Source organism: Gracilinanus agilis, chromosome 4 (assembly GCF_016433145.1).
Source record: "Gracilinanus agilis isolate LMUSP501 chromosome 4, AgileGrace, whole genome shotgun sequence".
Taxonomy (NCBI): Eukaryota; Metazoa; Chordata; class Mammalia; order Didelphimorphia; family Didelphidae; genus Gracilinanus; species Gracilinanus agilis.
In genome coordinates this window covers 129966488-129986364 of record NC_058133.1, presented here as the reverse complement: position 1 = coordinate 129986364, position 19877 = coordinate 129966488, and the positions used below count along the sequence as shown (strand labels likewise).

Below are 19877 nucleotides of genomic sequence, written 5' to 3'. Positions count from 1 at the left end.
ATTATACAGAGAGGACTGGCTTTCAACTACATCACTAAATTTTTTTGGAGTCCCTGGAAAGCATCAGTTCCAATGCTACACATTACCTTTGTCAAAACGTTTCAGATTCCGTGGAATAATTCCTCTTATTACCTGTCCTGGAGAGAGGCTCATCAGGACTTCTTCAAAGCACTTTGCTATTGACTCTTAGAAGTAGTATCATACATTTGTACTCAACCTGTAGATGAGCTGTTTGTGCTTAGAAACTATTTGTGCTGATAACTGTCAGGTGGGAGGAGGGGAGAGCCCCCATAGCCAGAAGCATAGACTCAAAACAAAACCTTCCTATTAAAAGTCTTCCATGCAAAGATAACCTAACTACCATTTCCCCATCAATCAGTGAAGTTGGATTTTAGACTTTCAGCTTTTTTTAAAGTATTTTCTCATTTTTCTAATGCTAAAAATGGTCATATTTTTGGCACCCTTCTTTATAAAGAAAAGCCCTACTTTTTATTTAGGACTTTTGTCATAAATTTAAATTCCACCCCCCTCCCACCCCAACAAGATTTTAAATATTCCTATAGTACCAATGAGTTGCCCCAGTGTTATTTGTGATAGATTGATTTTTAAGTATTATAATAGTAATAATAACATTTATATAGACCTTCAAGTTTACAATCACAAATACTTGACTTTTTATCTTTAGTAGTAATGTTAGGAGGATAAAGTTAGTTAAATTCTTCTAGGACTTCTGGGTTAAGATGCCCTCAGAGTAGAAGCAAGGCTTTTCCTCTCCTCTCCACCAACTGATATAAAGTGCTTCAAAAGGACAAAACTGAAATCAGATGAGTGAAGGGCCTCCACCGTAGGGTGTAGCATTGAATGTAGGCAAAGTTTGGGCATTTCCATGCTAAAATGGGGCAAAATTACTCCCAACAAAAGGGCAAGCTCATCACCCTTTACCCATTCCACCTATGGCACCAGAGTTGGAGTTAGCATGGGGCAACCTCTAGGTTCTCAGGGGCTGGCTGAGGACACCACAGACTTACCCCTAAGAGTAGAAAGACTTGGGACACCAGGAGGCTGAGGAATGCAGAGCTGGGGGTACAGAGATAGAGCAGGGCTGCACACAGCATATGCAGCCACAGAGACAAGAAAAATAGCCTCAGGACAAAAACCTATCCAGAACTCAATACAAAGATCACCCACCTTCCTCACCCAGACTTCTGACCAGGAAAGAACAAGGCAATGGCCACCAAATCCCAAGAACTACAATTTGTAACTACCAAAAAAAAAGAAGAAGAAAACCTTGATCCTAGTTAATTTTTATGCAGAAACCTTGATCCTAGATAATTTTTAACCAAATGAAAGAGGAGACAGCAGAAGATGACAAATAAGTAAACACATCCAAACCGTCCAAAAAAAAATGGAAATTGGTCACAAGTTCTTGAGGAGCTCAGATTAGAGATTATGAGAAAGACAGAAGAAACTTGGCAAGAAACGTGGAAAATAGTTCAAAAAGAAAATAACAGTTTAAAGGACAGAATCTCCCACTTGGAAAAAGAAGTCCAGAAATCAACTGAAATGATAAGCAAATTGAAAACCAGAAATGACCTACCTAGAAACCATGAAAAGCATAATTAGATCAAACCGAAAAGGAAAATCAAAAGATCTTAGCTGAGAAAACCAGTCTTTAAAAACTAGACTTGGGGAATCAGAAGCCAATGATCTCAAAAGACAGCAAAAATTAATAAAGCAAAGTCAAAAGAATGACAGATTAGAAGGAAGCAAAAAATATATCTTATGGAGAAGATGGTTGACTTGGAAAACCTGTCTAGGAGAGACAATTTAAAAATCATAGGTCTACCTGAAATCCTGGAAATAAACACAAATCTTGACATCATACTACAAAAATTATCCAAGAATAGTAAAATAGTTATTGAAACAGTCCATAGATCACCTTCTACATTAAACCCTCAAAAGACAACTCTCAAGAATATAATTGTCAAATTCAAGAGCTTCCAAGCTAATGATAAAATATTGCAAGAAACAGAGACAATTTCAGATATCAAAGAGTACCAATCAGGAATACACAGGATCTGGCAGCCTCCACACTAAAGAACTGCAAGGCTTGGAATATGATATTCAGAAAGGCAAGAGAATTAGGTCTACAAACAAAGGATCACCTCCCCATCAAAATTAACTATATATATATACACAAATATACAAAATAGAATATTTCCAAGTATTTGTAAAGAAAAGATCAGAACTAAGTGGAAAATTTGATGTCCAAATATAAAAATCAAGAAAAACATGAAAAGGTAAATAAGAAAGAGAAGGGAAATTTTTTTCTTTTTTTTTTTTTTTTTTGTTTGTTTTTAGGGCTTCAGTAAGGTCAAATTGTTTATATTCCTATATGGAAAAATATTACTTGTATCTGTCAAAAATTATATTCACTATTATAGTAGTTAGAAGAATTATTCACAGGTACAGGTTGAAGTGGTTTAAGATGATATGCAAAAAAAAAAAAAAAGAAAAGAAAAGAGGGAAGGAATAGAAGATGGCACCAAGAGAAACTTGAAAGAATAAGAAAAATAAGATAATCTATACCACATAAAGAGGCACATGAAAGGTGTAGGCGAAGAATACTTTTATAAGAAGGAGAGGAAGAAAGTACTGAAAGGCAATACTTAAACCTTACTCTTAGTGGAATTGATTCTAACAGGGAAGAGCATCTAAATCTATTGAGGTATAAAAATTGATCTCACCCTACAGGAAAGTTGACAGGGAAAAAGCAAGGGAGTGGGTGGTGAATACAAAAAGGGAGAGGGAAAGAGAAAGGGGGAGGGAATTTAATAAACAATAAAGAAAAATAAAAGTAGAATAAGAAGGGAGGAGGTGGAAAGGGAAGTAAAACAAGGGTGGGTATTAGGGGTACTAATTAAAAGCAAAACACTGGTGTAGAAGGAAATAGAGAAAGAAGAAAGGGAAGAACTTGGAGAGGAAATCAAAATTATGGGGAATACACAGGTGGTAATCATAACTCTGAATGTGAATGGGATTAACACCCATAAAACAGAGCAAATAGCAGAGTGGATTAGAAACCAAAATCCAAACATATGTTGTCTACAAGAAACGTGAGGCAGGTTGATACACACAGGGTAAAGGTAAAAGGCTGGAGAAGAATCTATTGGGCATCAATTGAGTAAAAGATGGCAAGAAGAGCAATCATGATATCTGACAAAGTCAAAGTAAAAATAGATCTGATTAAAAGAGATAGGGAAGGTAATTACATTGTGATAAAAGGCAGTATAAACAATGAGGAAATATCATTACTCAATTTGTATGCATGAACTGGTATAGTGCCCAGATTTTTAAAGGAGAAACTAGTGGAGTTTAAGGAGGAAATAGATAGTAAAACTATTCTAATGGGAAACCTGAACCTGTCTCTATCAGTTATAGATAAATCAAACCAAAAAATAAATAAGAAAGAGGTAAGAGATGTGAATGAAGTCTTAGAAGAATTGGAGTTAATAGATATATGGAGAAAAATAAATGGGGACAAAAAGGAATATACCTTTTCAGTAACACATGGTATATTCACAAAGATTGACCATGTACTAGGACATAAAATCATGGCAAACAAATGCAAAAAAGCAGAAATAATAAATGCAAACTTTTCAGATCATAATGCAATAAAATAATAATTAGCAAGGGTACATGGAGAGGCAAACCAAAAATTAATTGTAAGTTATACAATATGATGCTCCAAAATTGGTTAGTTAAAGAACAAACCATAGAAACAATGATTTCATTGAAGAGAATGACAATAATGAGACATCCTACCAAAATCTATGGGATGCAGCCAAAGCAGAACTCAGGGGGAAATTTATATCCTTGAGTACATATATTAACAAATTAGGGAGTTCACGGGTCAATGAATTGGGCATGCAAATTAAAAAACTAGAAAGAGAACAAATTAAATTTTCTAGATAAAAACTAAATTAGAAATCCTAAAAATTAAAGGAAAAATTAATAAAATTGAAAGTGAAAGAACTGTTGAATTAATAAATAGTACTAGCTTGTACTTTGAAAAAACAAATTAAATAGATAAAGTATTGGTTAATCTAATAAAAAAGGAGAGCAGAAAACCAAATTAACAGCATCAAAGATGGAAAGGGAGACTTCACCTCTAATGAAGAGGAAATTAAAGCAATCATTAAAAACTATTTGCTCAATTATATTGCAATAAATACATCAATCTAGGTGATATGGATGAATATTAACAAAAATATAATTTCCTAGATTAAAAGAAGAAATAGAATACTTAAATAAATCTATATCAGGAAAAGAAATTGAACAAGTCATCAAAGAACTCCTTAAGAAAAAATGCCCAGAACCAGATGGATTCAGAAGTGAATTCTATCAAATATTCAAAGAACAACTAATCCTAATACTATACAAACTATTTGACATAATAAGCAAAGAAGGAATTCTATCAAATTCCTTTTATGACACAAATATGGCACTGATTCCAAAGCAAGGCAGATCAAAAACAGAGAAAGAAAACTACAGATCAATCTCCTTAATGAACATAGATGTAAAAATCTTAAATAGAGTACTAGCAAAAAGACTCCAGCAAGTGATCACCAGGGTTATTCACTATGATCAGATGGGATTTATTCCAAGAATGCAAGGTTGGTTCAATATTAGGAAAACCATCCACATAATTGACCATATCAACAAGCAAACTAACAAAAATCACATGATTGTCTCAATAGATGCAGAAAAAGCCTTTGACAAAATACAACACCCATTCCTATTGAAAACATTAGGAAGTATAGGAATAGACAGACCTTTCCTAAAAATAATAAACAGTAAATATCTAAAACCAACAACAAGCATCATATACAATGGAGATAAATTAGAAGCCTTACCAATAAGATCAGGAGTGAAACTAGGATGCCCATTATCACCTCTATTATTTAATTAATGTTAAACTAGCTATTCCTAGAAACACTAGCAGTAGCAATTAGAGAAGAAAAAGAAATGGAAGGTATTAAAATAGGCAATGAGGAGGCCAAGCTATCACTCTTTACAGATGATATGATGGTCTATTTAAAGAATCCTAGAGAATCAACCAAAAAGCCTAGTGGAAATAATAAACAACTTTAACAAAGTTGCAGAATACAAAATAAACCCACATAAATCATCATTTCTATAAATTTCCACCACATCCTGCAATAAGAGTATAAAGAGAAATTCCATTTAAGATCATCCTAGACAATATAAAATACTTAGGAATCTGTCTGCCAAGACAAACATAGGAGAACTATATGAACAGAACTAAAAAATTCTTTCCACACAATTAAAGCTAGATCTAAATAATTGGAAAAACATTAATTGCTCATAAGTAGGATGAGCTAACATAATAAAAATGACAATCCTACCCAAATTAATTTACTTATTTAGTGCCATACCTCTCAAACTGCCTAGAAACTTTTTTACTGAATTAGAAAAAAAGCTATAACAAAGTTCATTTGGAAGAACAAAAGATCAAGAATATTGAGGGAAACAATGAAAAAAATATGAAGGAGGAGGTCCTAGTAATACCAAATCTTAAACTGTACTATAAAGCAGAGGTCATCAAAACAATATGGTACTGGCTAAGAGACAGAAGAGAGGATCAGTGGAATAGACTTGGGGTAAATGGACCTCAGTAAGACAGTGTAAGATAAACCCAAAAAGTAGCTTTTGGGACAAAAATCCACTATTTGACACCTCCCACTGACCCTTATCTCTCAATGTGCTTTCTCACCAAGTATATTGAGTGTGTGCAGGGCTCCTCACTGCCTAAACATAAACTATAAATGCACACACTCCAAATGACACGGGGTAGTCTGTTGGTATTTGTCATACACAGTCTCCTCATCCCCTACCCACTCCCCCAACCCCCTCCTGCCCTGTAGGCAAATGGAGGGCCCAAGCCACCTGTTCACATTACATCATTGGCTCCCCAGAACACAGTTGCACCAAAGTCCTTAAACAAAGTAGTTCTTCTTGTATTGTTTGCACTCAAAGAGCTGATATCATGCCAACTGATGTCATTGTGTGTCTTTGTGTAACTGCTATGGCAACTGGGCAGGTGGGGAGCTTTGAGCTGATGTCATCGGGAAAGGAGGTATAGAAAGGGAATTTTAAAAAGCTGTACACAGCTTTTGAGTGTAAGTTGCTTTTTGGGGGGTGTTGTGTCTTGGTGTGTGGGTATGTTGTTTCCGTTTAAAAATCCCTCCCTTTAAGATATAACGCAGCTTCAGTGTGCTAAATAATAGCAGCCTAGACACTTTTTTCTTGGCCTTTAGAGTTTTTGTATGGCTTGTTTTTGATCAGTTCTCATTCACATCAGATACAGAAAAGTATGCTGCCTTCCTTCTTCATTCTTTATAGAGCATGGATGAGGATCTAAGCTGTGAATTCCATGAGAGACAGACTAAGTAGCTTTTTATAATTATTTAGAGACCCTCCAGTGGATGGGTATGGCAGATGATTGAATTTTCAAGCGAGACAGACAGATGGATAGAGCAGAGAGACAGAAAGGGGAAACACAAAGAAAGAACTCTCAGATAAAGATAATTTCTTTTTTCTTCTGAAATTCCTCCACGCTGTTTGTCCTTTAAAAATTCCATTTGGGCCTCCCTTTATGACCAATATTATATGCAAGATTGGAGAGATCTAAATATGGAAGCCAGTTACAGCTTCTATGTGTTTTCAGTATATCTATCTTTCTTCATTTTCTAAATGAAAGCTTTTATTTTTGTTTCTTTTATTAATGAGTTTAGTAATTATAATATTGACCCCTTTACATTTTGTAGGAAAGCTATCTCACCAGAAATAAAGTACCTTTTCCATTTTCTTCTCTATTTCACCTTATCTTTTATCAGTTTTATTAATATTTGGATTCTAAAATATTGTCTAGGTTTTATTTTGTACTTCCATGGTGGGTTACTACAGATGACCCACGAAAGAAAAACAGTGTAGAATATTGCATTGCGTTCAGAAACTGATGAGGTAATAGGTTTTCCATATCCATTTTAACCTAATCATATTGGTTCTTTCATTGTAGCCTTCTGTACTATATCAGTATTATCAATTCAGTCAGGAATCATAATATTTAAGAGATATAAACTTCTGTTATCTCCTTGATTATCAGGGAGGTATCAGCTAATGTATTCTCTGTGTAATTTTGAATTTGTTACATTTACTATTTTCTTTTGCTTTATAGAACTACTGTATTCCTGGTTCCAATAGAACATATATTAGGTATCTATTCGACTATCCACAAAAATTACCAAATGTCCAGTTTTTAATTTGTTTATTTTCCAAGTTATTTAATTTGTTCATTTTCCAAGACCGACATCTCCATTAGAAGTTGAATTGGAAAAATCCATGAGTGAAAAGTTAGGTGGAAAATGCTGTCAAGAAAACAACTTGAGAGCATCCTTCCTCTTCCATTTCCCCACTCCACCTCACCCCATTCATGAATATAAGAGAGTGATTAGGATTTGACCATCTCCATGAAGGGAAAAGGATAGATACTTTGAAATGATAGGTGGTAATATTCTTGGAGATCAACTTTTACTATTTATTCCTAGCTCCTAAAAGTATAGATCTCTGCTAGGTTATTGTGTTTAATTTTTTAAAAAAACATCATGCTTTGGATGGACATAGCTTAGGAACCTAAGAAATAGTTTCAGTAGTAGGCATGCCATAAGTTTATAAGTGGAATAGTATATTAGAAAGAACAGTGGACTTTGTTTTTTTTTCTTTTTTAGAAAAATTTTCCATGGTTACATGATTCATGTTTTTACTTTCCCCTTCACCCCCCATTGCCCACATGCATTTCCACTGGTTTTAACTTCTGTCTTTGATCAAGACCCATTTCCATATTATTGATAGTTGCATTGGTGTGGTCATTTCGAGTCTACATTCCCAATCATGTCTGCATCAACCCATGTGTTCAAGCAGTTGTTTTTCTTCTGTGTTTTCACTCCTGTAAGAACAGTGGACTTTGAATCAGTTGCCTTGAGTTCAAATTTTATTTCTGGCACAGACTAGATTTGATTATATACAGATTATTTAACCAGTGTTAGCATTTTCCATCTGTAAAACAGATGTACATAAAGGCTTATATTATATTAAAAAAGCCCTTTATAAAAACTGTTAAGTCTCTAGATTCACGGAGATTGTTGTTATTGTCAAATAAAAAAATGATTTTTGAAATGAATTTGGAAGGTATTAGAGCATGAAAAATGACACAGTTCCTGTCCTTGAGGAGCTTAAAATCCAGTGGCCTGACAAAGCTTGCCAAAATGAGTTCAAGTATGGTCCAAAATTGAATGTGATCAGGTATATTTTCATTTTATGAAAGCATCCAGTAAAAGTCAAAAATGAATACTTGTGCATTCTTAGTGTTTTTACTTCATGTCATATGTATATGTGTTAACTGTCATTAAAAAGTCATATCCATTTCATGGGGCAAAAAAAAGTTTTCAAAGTCTAATGATTTTCCATTTGAATTTCTCTTTGTTTCTCCCTTTCCAGGTGGACTAAGTAGTTTTAAGCAGAACCATGAAAACCTCTGTGATAGTTCCCTCCAGCTGCAGGAGTGCCCAGAGGGTGTTGGAGGAGCATCTGCAGCCTCCAGTGTGCTACCTCAGCCCCTTCCCCCCACGACCCCTGACATTGAAAATGCAGAGCTAACCCCTATCTTGCCCTGCTTGTTCCTCGGCAACGAGCATGATGCTCAGGACCTGGATACCATGCAGCGACTAAACATTGGCTACATCATCAATGTCACCACCCACCTCCCCCTCTACCACTATGAGAAGGGCCTGTTTAACTACAAACGACTGCCTGCCACGGATAGCAACAAACAGAACCTGAGGCAATACTTTGAAGAGGCTTTTGAGTTCATTGGTAACTATTTCCTCTGGGCTTTCCTTCATCATATTTCTCTTATGTTTCTGCTTTGGGGGGGATGTTTATCAATTGTCTGGATTCCAAGAGGTTCCCCTTTCTTTTCTCTTTTCCTCTTTCTTGCTTTCCTTTTTTTATAGGAGGATTTGTTTTGTTTTGAAGGCTCCTGTGACAATACAATCAAAAGGGACAAGATCTAGAACTAGAATGAGGCAATTAGGACCTTGCCCTGGGCACCAGAATTTAGGGGATGCTCTCATAAAACACTTACTCCCTTCTTCACCTAGACAAAAACCACTAAACAAGTTATTAAAGATAATTAGGAAAAAAAGGAAGCTGTCAGATAGCAATACTTCTTTCCTTTTTCTCTCCCCCTACCTCTATTTTGCCTTCCTTTTCTCTGCCCAGGGCAACTAACCCTTCAGCCTTTGACCAGGGCAAGTAATGTCTTGGGAATGGGAGATATGGGATATCCCCTCCTATGATTTTATCTTGAGTTGATTGAACATTTCTGCTGCTTGCTGCTGTCACTCACATATCCAATTATGGTTTTGAAAAGGAGTTATCTGCAAAACTACCCTCAGAAATTAAATTCAGACTTGTTCAGATAGTGAAAGGCCACTTTGTCTATAATAAGAGGTGAGCAGGTTATCTGCAGTTGAGATGAGAAGTACATATAAGAGAGTAGTAACAACTCAAGGATTTCACGAAGAGAGCTTTGTGAGGTAGGTGGAATATGTAGCATTATTATTTTACGAATGAAGAAAATGGGTATCAAATAGGTTGTAATGACTTACCAAAGGTCATAGGGCACAAAATACTCTGTCCCTCAATGCCAAGCATTTTCACTAACTGTCTCTCATGCCTGGAATTTTCTCTTCCCTCATTTCCTCCTCTTAGCTTTCCTGAGTCTCTTTATGTTTCAAAGAAAGGCTGAACTGCAAGAACCTTTCCAATTTTCCTTAATTTTAATGCTTTCCAATAAAAATTACCTCCAATTTATCCTGTATATCTCTTAGTTGTTTTCTTGTTGTGTCTCTCAATATTTTATGGGTTCTTTGAAATCAGGGATTGATTTTGGCCCATCTTTGTATCTTCAGTTGCTTATCAGAATGCCTCCCATCTTTGGTTGCTTAATCAATGCTAATTAATAAATAAATCTTCTGACTCCAAATCCAGTATTCTTTTACCCCCAATCAATCAACAGTCATTGATTTAAGAGCCTACTCTAACCCAGGCATGATGTTAGCTACTGGGGATTGAAGAAATAATGTGAATAGATGGTGATATACTTAGATACTTAATTGACTGTCTGTAAGTATCTCAGTTCCTATTATGAAGTGAAGACAAAGTGAACCTTCCTTCATTGGGCCAGTGCACACAAGTCTTGGAGACTAAATTATATAAAAAGTATATTTGTTTATTAAGAAATCAAGAGTAGAATATGAGCATTAAAACACAAGGATGCCCTAGTTCTAAGTCCTAATACTCCAACCCTTCAATCTATGTCCATCATGAGACATAGACCAGGTCTTCTGCCTATTCCTTTTCTCCCTGACTCTAGCTAGTTTCCCACCAAACCTTTCTAATCTAACTGACTACAATCCTCAGTTGTTGGTTTAGTTATTTTTCTCAGAAGTTGTCCCCAGATTTACTAAGAATGAACCCAAGATGACTGAGTTCACTCAGAGCCCCCCAAGCAAGATCTTTGGGTAAACCTTGCTCTCAGGCAGTGTTAGTAAAACCAGCAGGTAGAGATAAATCTTCTGTACGATGTTCTCTCCAGTGAAAAAGGAACCTCCAAAGGCAGTTTACAGTTTCCTTCTCCCACAAAAGGTTAAGGTAGGAAAAACTCAGAAGAGAGCAACAGGCTTCCTCTCCCAGCTCTGGACAAGGAAGTGACAGTTGCTTACTCAAACAGCTTTCTCCAGCTCCCTGTGCATTCCAAGATCCCTTCCAGGATTCTTGGAATGAGCTCATGTTAGTAACTCTGGAGACAGAATCCGATATTCTTAAACTTCACCTTATCTGAGTTTATCTTTCTATAATCTCATTCTTATAGGATATAAATATTCCAACCCTTCTAGCAAAGGTTTCCAAAGACATCTACTGATCAGAACCACAGTAGACTACAAAATTAAGGGATTCGTGTCCGCTTTCACTATAACACATTCTTGTCAGAAGTAATGTCTGATGCTTTTTTCCCTTCCCAAACTTTTTTGGCCTACCTCCCCCTTTCCAGAAAAAAAATATTACTTAGTGCTCCTGGAAATGAATTTTTTTTAAAAATTTTAATAGCAATTAATAGGAAAGATAAATGCACCTGTGGCCATCACCACCTCCCTGGATCGCTGCAGCACCCACCAGGGGGCAGTGGCACCCACTTTGGGAATCACTACTCTAGACCAAGAGGAAATTCATGAGAGGAGAGACTCCTGCCCATCTATTTCTGGTCTTACCTTAGGCTTAACTTTTATTTGCCAGTGGTTTTTACTTCCTTGTTGCAGATTCCTGGAGCACTGCTTGATTGGGAAGGGACATTAGGGTAGGGACTCATTTGTTTAAGGTTCATTTCTAGGAAATCTTATAGGAATGTTAATGGGGTTGTGGTGTTTGTATGGGTTTCCTCTTTTGGCTGCCAAGGTTTCAGTTTTCATCATTTAAAAGGTGGTGGCTTAGCACAGAAGAGGGATTAATCTTAGCCCTGGTGATAAAGTACCATATTCCTTTTGCTTGCTCAACTCAGAATATACAGCAAATAGAAAAAGACATACCTTTAGGGAGTCATAGTAGTATCCAAGAACAAAGACAAGGAATAAATGCATGAATAAATTAAAATTAAAAAATTAAATGCTTTTAAATTTAAATGTTTTGTTTCAAGGTGAGACAAGAACTATGAGCAGGAAAGTTTCAATAGGCATGGAGAAATGATTATAGAAAATTGATCAAGGTAATTAGAGGAAAAAAGACACACAGAACTATCAGTAGAAAGTGTTTACCATGTTGAGAAAAAATCTATATATTCATGGTATTCCTTTATTATGAACATTAGAGCCATTTGTAGGCACCAAAGCTTGCCTTTCTCCTTCCTTTCTTTTTTGTTGTTGTTGTTTTGCCTTGTATTTAGAATTATAGAATGTTAGAACAGGGATGAGCTCATCAACAACCCCCTACCCCCTAATTCCAGATTAAAGAAATTGAGTCCAAGAACAATTTTGGCAGGCCAAAGCCACCACAGGGAGAATATTATGGTTGAACTGGGATCCTGCACAGAAATCATGCAGTGATGCTTGTACTCTACCAGTATTCACATTAAGCAGTGTACTCACCCCAGTAGTGGTTAGTAATTGGTCATTTATAGTCTCCTCCTTTTAGTTTTACTAGTCCGTAATTAATTGTGGCTATACAGAAACTTTCAGTTCCTTCCTTGACCATATTGGAGCCAAGTTTTGAGCCCTGAGGAGGTTCTACTTTATGGCTTTGAGTAAGAAGGGTTTCATCATCTTCATGTAGGTGAAAAACAGACTGGTGTGTGGTTGATACAGTCTGGCTTAATTAGTGCAGATGAGAAACATGAGGAAATTGTTTTCTTTGCATTGGGTTAGCTAGTCAAACCTGGATATTTACAGAATTGGAAAAACTTTAAGGGAAAGAAGAGAGGGGAGGGGAGGAGAAAATCATCCTAAAGCATATATACCTCATGTTGGTTAATAAATTAACTAATAAATTAACATTGGAAAATACTCAAAAGGACTCCCCTAGGACAGAGCTGGAAAATAGCCAAAGTGTGCATTGGGGGAAAGGGAATAAATTGAAGAATGACCCAAATCGACACTCACACAAATGCAGGTGGGGCTATTAACTTTTCAAACCATGGGCAAATCTTGAGTTAAGTAACCTGACTAAAATCTTATGCCTGCAACCCCCAATTTTGTGCTTTCTATTTGAGGCAGCCTATACCAGTTTTATTTACTAAATTGTTTGGAAGTCTAGTAGGATGAAATAGCAAGAAAAAAGCAGCATACAGAAGAAAACATTTTAAAATATATGCTTCTCATTGTTTCATCTATGGTTTTCTAGAAGAAAAATTAGGTTTAGAAGATCTGATTAGATTTTTGAAAGCCAGCAGGAATAGCTTAGGGAAATCACATCCTGGTACTCTGTCTCCTGTCGTGCTACTTCTCAAACTGATATAAAAAGAAGTTTCCTTTGGTACTCGTTTTTTTTCAGTTCCTTAATAAAGATATAACCAGACTGCCTAAGTACCTACTATAACTTCTCCTCTCTATTTTATCAAGTCCATATTTTAGTATTTTTTGACAAAAATTTTAAAAGGAAACCCATTCTTCCTTCTTTTGAGTCTTTATTTTTCTGAAAATGTACCCAGTAGTGCTTCTCTCTGTTGCTGTGGCATTTATACTATGGCTTAGTTTCCTACTTGTTCATTCAACAAACATATTAACCATTTGTTGTATAGAGAGTACTTACACTATATTCTAGGATGATAACAAAGTTTAGATAGGACAATGTCTCTTGATCTCACATAGCTTAGAATCTATAATTTATCCTGTCAATGGTACAGATAAAAGCACATGTATTGCCAAGTATGAATATTCAGCAAATATTTGAGTGTTTAGGATACGCAAGTTACTATGTATACACTAAAGGTAATAGATTATCTTTTCAAGTCTCCTTCATTTCAGAGCCAGTTAAAGTCCTGAAAATTTCTGTCCTTTTTTTTTTAAAAACAGAATTTTATCCCTTATCTTACAATAAATAATGGTGGAAAATTCCTTTTAAAAAAAGCATTTGTTAAATGCTGTAGGTTAGGCACTATCTTTGCTGCTAGAGATACAAAGGTTATAAATATTGCTCTTGGTATATATGTAGGCCTAGAAAATAATAAATAAGAAAATAACTACTAATAAAAAGATAACATGACAAAATGGAAAGAATGCTATCAGTGGAGTCAGAAGGCCTGGGTTCATATCCTGGCTTTTCCTATATGTTGTCTATTTGATCTTCAGCAAGTTAATTAACTTCTCTGTGCCTTTTTTTCCTTATCACAGAAAAAGAGTTAGAGTTTTGAGGGAACTTAGAAGTCACATAGCCCAGTCTCCTTAAATATTCTGATAAATGAAATTATATACTGATGGGAAAACTACACCTGCTGGCATGGCTTGTGGGCAACATCATATAGTAGCTAAAAACAATGGAAGGATAGTTGGTGAATCCGATGTGAATTCCTAGCCCAAGGGTACACCACAAACCAATGCAATCAAAATTACTAGTCTCCTGTCTCTACACCCTACTCATCATCATCTGAAACACAGGGTATTCCAATTGTAATGTCAGAAAGTGTTCTATATATCCTTGGGCAGAACTGATGAGGACAAACTATCCTGTCACTGCTACTGCTCACAAAAAACAAATTATATTTTCCCCAAAAAAGATTTTTAAAAGCCTTTCATTTTCTTCCTCCTCCTCACACACTCCTATTATGTTTGATTGATTTTTATTCATAATTCTCTTAAATGTAGACCTTTATTCTACTACTATAGCTTACTTCAACTTTATCCAGTTTCTGCTTGCATGAGAGAGTAGGAAACTGTGATTTCATTAATATGGAAAAACCTTAGTATTGAAAATCCTTCTACCACCACTGGTCAGCAACTCATCTGTCATTGACAGAGTTGCCAAGGTCACTGAGAGGCTGTGACTTGCTCAGAATTACAAGGCTCATATATGTCAAAGCCAGGACTTGAACTCTGGTTTTCCTGACTCTGTATCCCATCTTCTATCCACTATGCCCTCTTATTGTGACATGACCACTAAGTTATGCTTGTTTTTAAAATAATTCAATTCATGCTATTTTCTTAAAATGGCACCCATACTCAGATAAAAGTTTAAAACCATCTCTTTCTCCTTTTCCCCCCCATTTCCCTTCCCCTCTATTTCTACTCTCTTTTTTCCAGAGGAAGCTCACCAGTGTGGAAAAGGACTCCTCATCCATTGTCAGGCAGGTGTGTCCCGCTCAGCAACCATCGTCATTGCCTACTTAATGAAGCACACCCGGATGACCATGACTGATGCTTATAAATTTGTCAAAGGCAAACGACCAATTATTTCCCCCAACCTTAACTTTATGGGGCAGTTGCTGGAGTTTGAGGAAGACCTAAATAATGGAGTGACACCAAGAATCCTTACACCAAAGCTCATTGGAGTGGAGACAGTTGTGTGACCACTGTGTGATGTTATTAATTTGATTTGAGGAGGGAGGGTTGAAGTTGTTTATTATTATTATTATTATTATTATTATTATTATTATTACTATTATTATTTTGAGATTGGGGATAAAGTTTGTTAGTTGAAACAAACGTTTAAATCCTTTTTTGTTTTTAGCAAGTGTGAGAAGAATTTCACGTCAGATGACATTGAGATTCATGTCCCACAAATTGATCTAAAATAGGGAAACTAAAGAGGTCACATTAAAAAACCAACAGTAGAAACAAAACAGTACTTGGTATTGGTGTCCCACCTAACTCCCAGCCCTTATTCTGTATCCCTTTTTCAGCTACTTGTAGACTTTATGGCTAAGTAGTCTGTGCAGGTTCATAGACCCAATAAATTACCTTTAAAAATTAAATAGCCAAAATTAAGCATTAAAAATATTGAAACAAAAAGGGCCTTGATTCTGCCAAGGCTGTTGATATAGAAAACACAAACTAAACCCAGCTGTGGTCATCAGGGAAAAGAAGGTACCTGGACAGTCTATTTCATCTAAAGAGTCCTTCACTCACTCTTTTAAGGAGATAAAAGGTACTGTTGATTATGTTTGCTTCATATGCTGAGATTTTTTTTTGTTTGTTTTTGTTCTTGGGTTTTTCCCCCCTCTTTGGGTTTAAAAGGTTTCTAAATAGCAAGGAACTTGACCATCATGCCATATGCCTTCACTGGCTTCTTGTGCAATAATAAAATGTTTTGAGTGTGTAAACCAGTTAGAGCTGGCTCTTTAATAATAGAAAAATAGGACAAAAGTGGCCAGCTTGGATTTAGGAAGAAGTAAAACAAAAGCAATGACCTTTTATTCCCCCTTTCCTTTGTTCCTTCAATTTGACTCTGGTTACAGTGCCATAAACCTTGTTACATATGTATATCAGAATGTAAAAAAAAAAGACAAAAATTTATTTAAAAATATTTTTCGCACAAAACATTGGTGTGTTTCTGTTGTCTATGTAAAAAAATTCATTTTGATTATAAAAATGAAAATTCTTTTGGCATCTTGTGTCTCTTTTTCTTGCCTTTCCCTTACTCATATTTCTCTTCCCCTGTAGTTTGCTTTACATGTAAAGGGATTTTTTAAAGCATTTATTTGGAGGAAGGAGGGATGAAGAAATGGATAAATACTGATATATATATATAAAATCAGGGCAATTTGAGGAGGGAGGGGTTGAAAGATTGTCTGAGAAGTGTGTGTGAGTGTATATGTGTATGTATGTGAATTTATGCACACTGACTTTCTTTTCTTTTTTGAGAGTGAGTCTTCCCTCTTCAAGATATTATGTTTTCGTGCCTAAATCGTCTTCGATCATGAACACCCATGACCATTTTTGAGCCCACTAGCTGACATTCTCCTTTCTTCCAGGGCTCAGTGACCTAGTCTTTGAATGAAAAACCCCATATTCCAGGCTAGCAAAAGAATAGTAATGAACCTCCCATCAAGAACAATCTTCCCTTCCATTCAGATTACAGGGCTGAGGTCTCTCATGGTACATTTTGCTCACATTTGGTTCTTGTGATGACATTTATGCAGTTTCTGCAGCTGTGTTTCCACAACTCTCTTTCTCTTCTCTCTTATCGCTCTTCTTTAAAATTAATTTCCTCTAAATGTTCCCTGTTATTGGCATTTCTGACTCACTGTCTTGTAGAATTTAGTTTGTTGGAATTTTATGTTGTACTTGGGTTAGTTTGCCTACCACAGCAAACAGTCTTTTTGTGTCCATTAGTAGAGTTGAACTATATTGATAGCTGAAATTTCTTTGTGCTTTAAACCCACAAAAAATAGGAAAAAATATCACAACCAGAAATAATCTCTAGAATTTTATTAAACTCAAATATTCCAGATGGCTTGGCTGTAGTGGAAATTCTCTGTAAATTTTAAACTTGCCTGAACTAAGAAGAGTTCAGAGAACACAACCTACCAAACTAAGCATAATCACATTGGGTATGTTTACTTGGTAAAACTTTTTGCTTAAAAATTGTATGTGAATAATATTCTTTAAATAAATTTTATTGATATATTTTGTTTTTACATTCCCTACTCTTACCAGTCTTCCCTCCCTCTCGTAGAGTCATCCCTTAGAACAAAGAATCATAAAAGGAAAAAAACAAAAAACCCAATTCAACAAAATTAACATATGCTATTTTTCATACCTATAGTCCTCTGTCTATGCAAAGAAAGGGAAGGCCTTTCTCATATTTCCTCTTTGGGGCTGCACTGGATCTATGTAATTTCAGAGAATTCTGTTTCAGTTCTGTGATGGTGGTCAAAGGAGACTATATGAAATTCTATAGTGGGTGCTATATAAATGCTAGCTATTGTGCTTTCCGTTTACATCTTTGTAACCATCACATATGTTGTTTTTCTAGTTCTTCCTACTTCACTTTGCATCAGTTCCTATTGCTATATTCATAATCTGGGAAGTGATGGATGCCACCTTGACTGACAGGGATGGCAGTTGGAAGACTCGGAATGTTCCCAGGTGCCATGAGCCAGGGGCAAACATTGGTTGGCCCCACGGTATAAATACCTCTGACAGGCACTTTGAGGGAGGCTCTCTGGACGTCTCTGGACAGGAATCTCTGGACTGGGAAGTCTGTGGACTGAGTGGGAGGTTGAAGGGTGGCAGGGAGGTCTAAGAAGAAGAGGGAAGGAATAAACCTGAAGCTATTTCCTGATAGACTCTGAGAGCTAGTGAATCACCAACACTGTTAGTGAGAAAGCTGAGAGAATAAAATCATCAATACATCTGCATCAATAGCCTTCCCCATTCTCTGGCTTGACTGTGGTCAGGTCTGGCCAGAGATAGTGGGAGAATCTCCAGCTTCCACCAGATTAATAGCCTCCAGTCCTGATTGTCAACTAATTTATAGATAATGTATCAATAGGGTTTCCAATCGCCAATCCTTGACCTTCTTATCCTTTCCCTGTTTATAGATAAAGAATGTTCAACATTCCTGAATGGTCTTTATATCACGGCCCTTGGGAAGGGAGTCAAACGCAGTCAGATCCTAAACGTTATCCAAGGCAGATCAAGAGCCCAATACTAATCTATCCAACCCCAGGTTGGACCTGGAAAGGTTACCCATCTATCTAATCTCTCGAAGGTCCTTACTTGGGCAGCTGTTAGAGAAAGGGATAACTTACAGCAGCAGTCAGGGTAATAGGAGCAGGTGCTCCTCCCATCAAATGAAGCTGAAGAGATTACAGATAGATACATCAACATCATTGTATATCTCCATTGGATCCTTGATAGTCATAACAATATAAGCCTTATGCTGGACATTAGTTAACATATACCCCCCTTTTAAAGCTAACTATCCCATAGAAGTATTTTTTAATATTTTAGTTCTAAATAGAGAATTAAGAGTTGTGTAATGCTCAGTGGAGAGTAAATCTCCTCTAGACTCCTTTTTAACTCTCAAATTAGCAAGTTTCCTGACATTAAGGGATGTTTAAGAATCTGGGGGGAGGGGAAGGGGAAACCAGGTGGCCCAGTGGATTGAAATTGAGGCTTAGAGATGTGAGATCCTGGGTTCAAATTTGACCTCAGACATTTCCTAACTCTGATCCTGGACATGTCACATAACTCCCTTTGCCTAGCCTTTACTGCTTTTCTGCCTTGGAACCAACACACAGTATTGATTCAAAGATGGAAGGTAGGAGTTTAAAAATTAAAAAAAAAAGAATCCAGGAAATTTTATTTTTTTAATAGAAGGTGATAGTTCAGGCATTACTTATTTATTTTATTTATTCTAATGTCCATGGTCAATTTTCTGCTAGTACATAAGATTTAAGCTAACCAAGCAGAGGAAAGTATTATTGTAATGCTTTAAAAATTGTTTTTTAAACTCTTATTTTCTATCTTAGAATCAATACTAAGTATTGATTGATACTAAGTATAGAATCAATACTAAGTATTGATTGATACTAAGTATAGAATCAATACTAAGTATTGATTCCAAGGCAAAAGAGTGGTAAGGGCTAGTCAGTGGGGGTTAAGTGACTTGCCCAGGGTCACACATCTAAGAAGTGTCTGCTGAGACAAGATTTGAACCCAGGACCTCCCATCTCTAGGCTTGGCTCTCAGTCTACTGAGCCACCCAGTTGCTCCCCATGATTATAATCCTTTAGATTCCTCAGTCAAAGATTTTATCATTGATTGTTATCAGAGTTCTATGAGTGTGTAAGTCAGTTAACAAATATTTACTAAGCATCAGGTGCTGTTCTCAGTACTAGATGTACACACACAAGTAGAAAGAGTAATCACCTGCCTTCAAGGAGCTTACATTCTACTTGGAGGGTGCCTGGGGGTGGGAAAGGCAACATAGAAACAGAGGCTAAAAAAAGAGGGAAACATGGAAGGCTCCTTAGCAGAAAACCAGAGTGCAGCCTGGAGAGAAATGAGACATAACTGAACTTGACACATTCAGAGAAGCTCCAGTGGCTAGAGGGTGCCTTCAATGTATGAATTCTAAGGATGATGCCTTCCGAATGAAAAGCAGACTCTTGATAGAGGAGATCCAGAATAAAGCCAGGAAAATGGGAAAGGAGAGAGAGAGAGAGAGAGAGAGAGAGAGAGAGAGAGAGAGAGAGAGAGAGAGAGAGAGAGAGAGAGAGAGAGAGAGATATTGGGGAGAGA

At 36.3% G+C, this 19877-nt stretch overlaps 1 protein-coding gene across 1 annotated transcript in view; it reads left to right on the top strand.

The window, feature by feature from the left end:
• DUSP10 (dual specificity phosphatase 10) overlaps positions 1-15227 on the top strand; it is a 47880-nt gene extending 32653 nt beyond the window's left edge. Inside the window, exons 2-3 of the mRNA XM_044671926.1 lie at positions 8581-8955; positions 14931-15227. Coding sequence (XP_044527861.1) covers positions 8581-8955; positions 14931-15196 — 641 coding nt within the window. The 3' untranslated portion in view covers positions 15197-15227. The remainder of the gene's footprint in view (positions 1-8580; positions 8956-14930) is intronic.
• The last annotated feature ends 4650 nt before the right edge of the window (positions 15228-19877 follow it).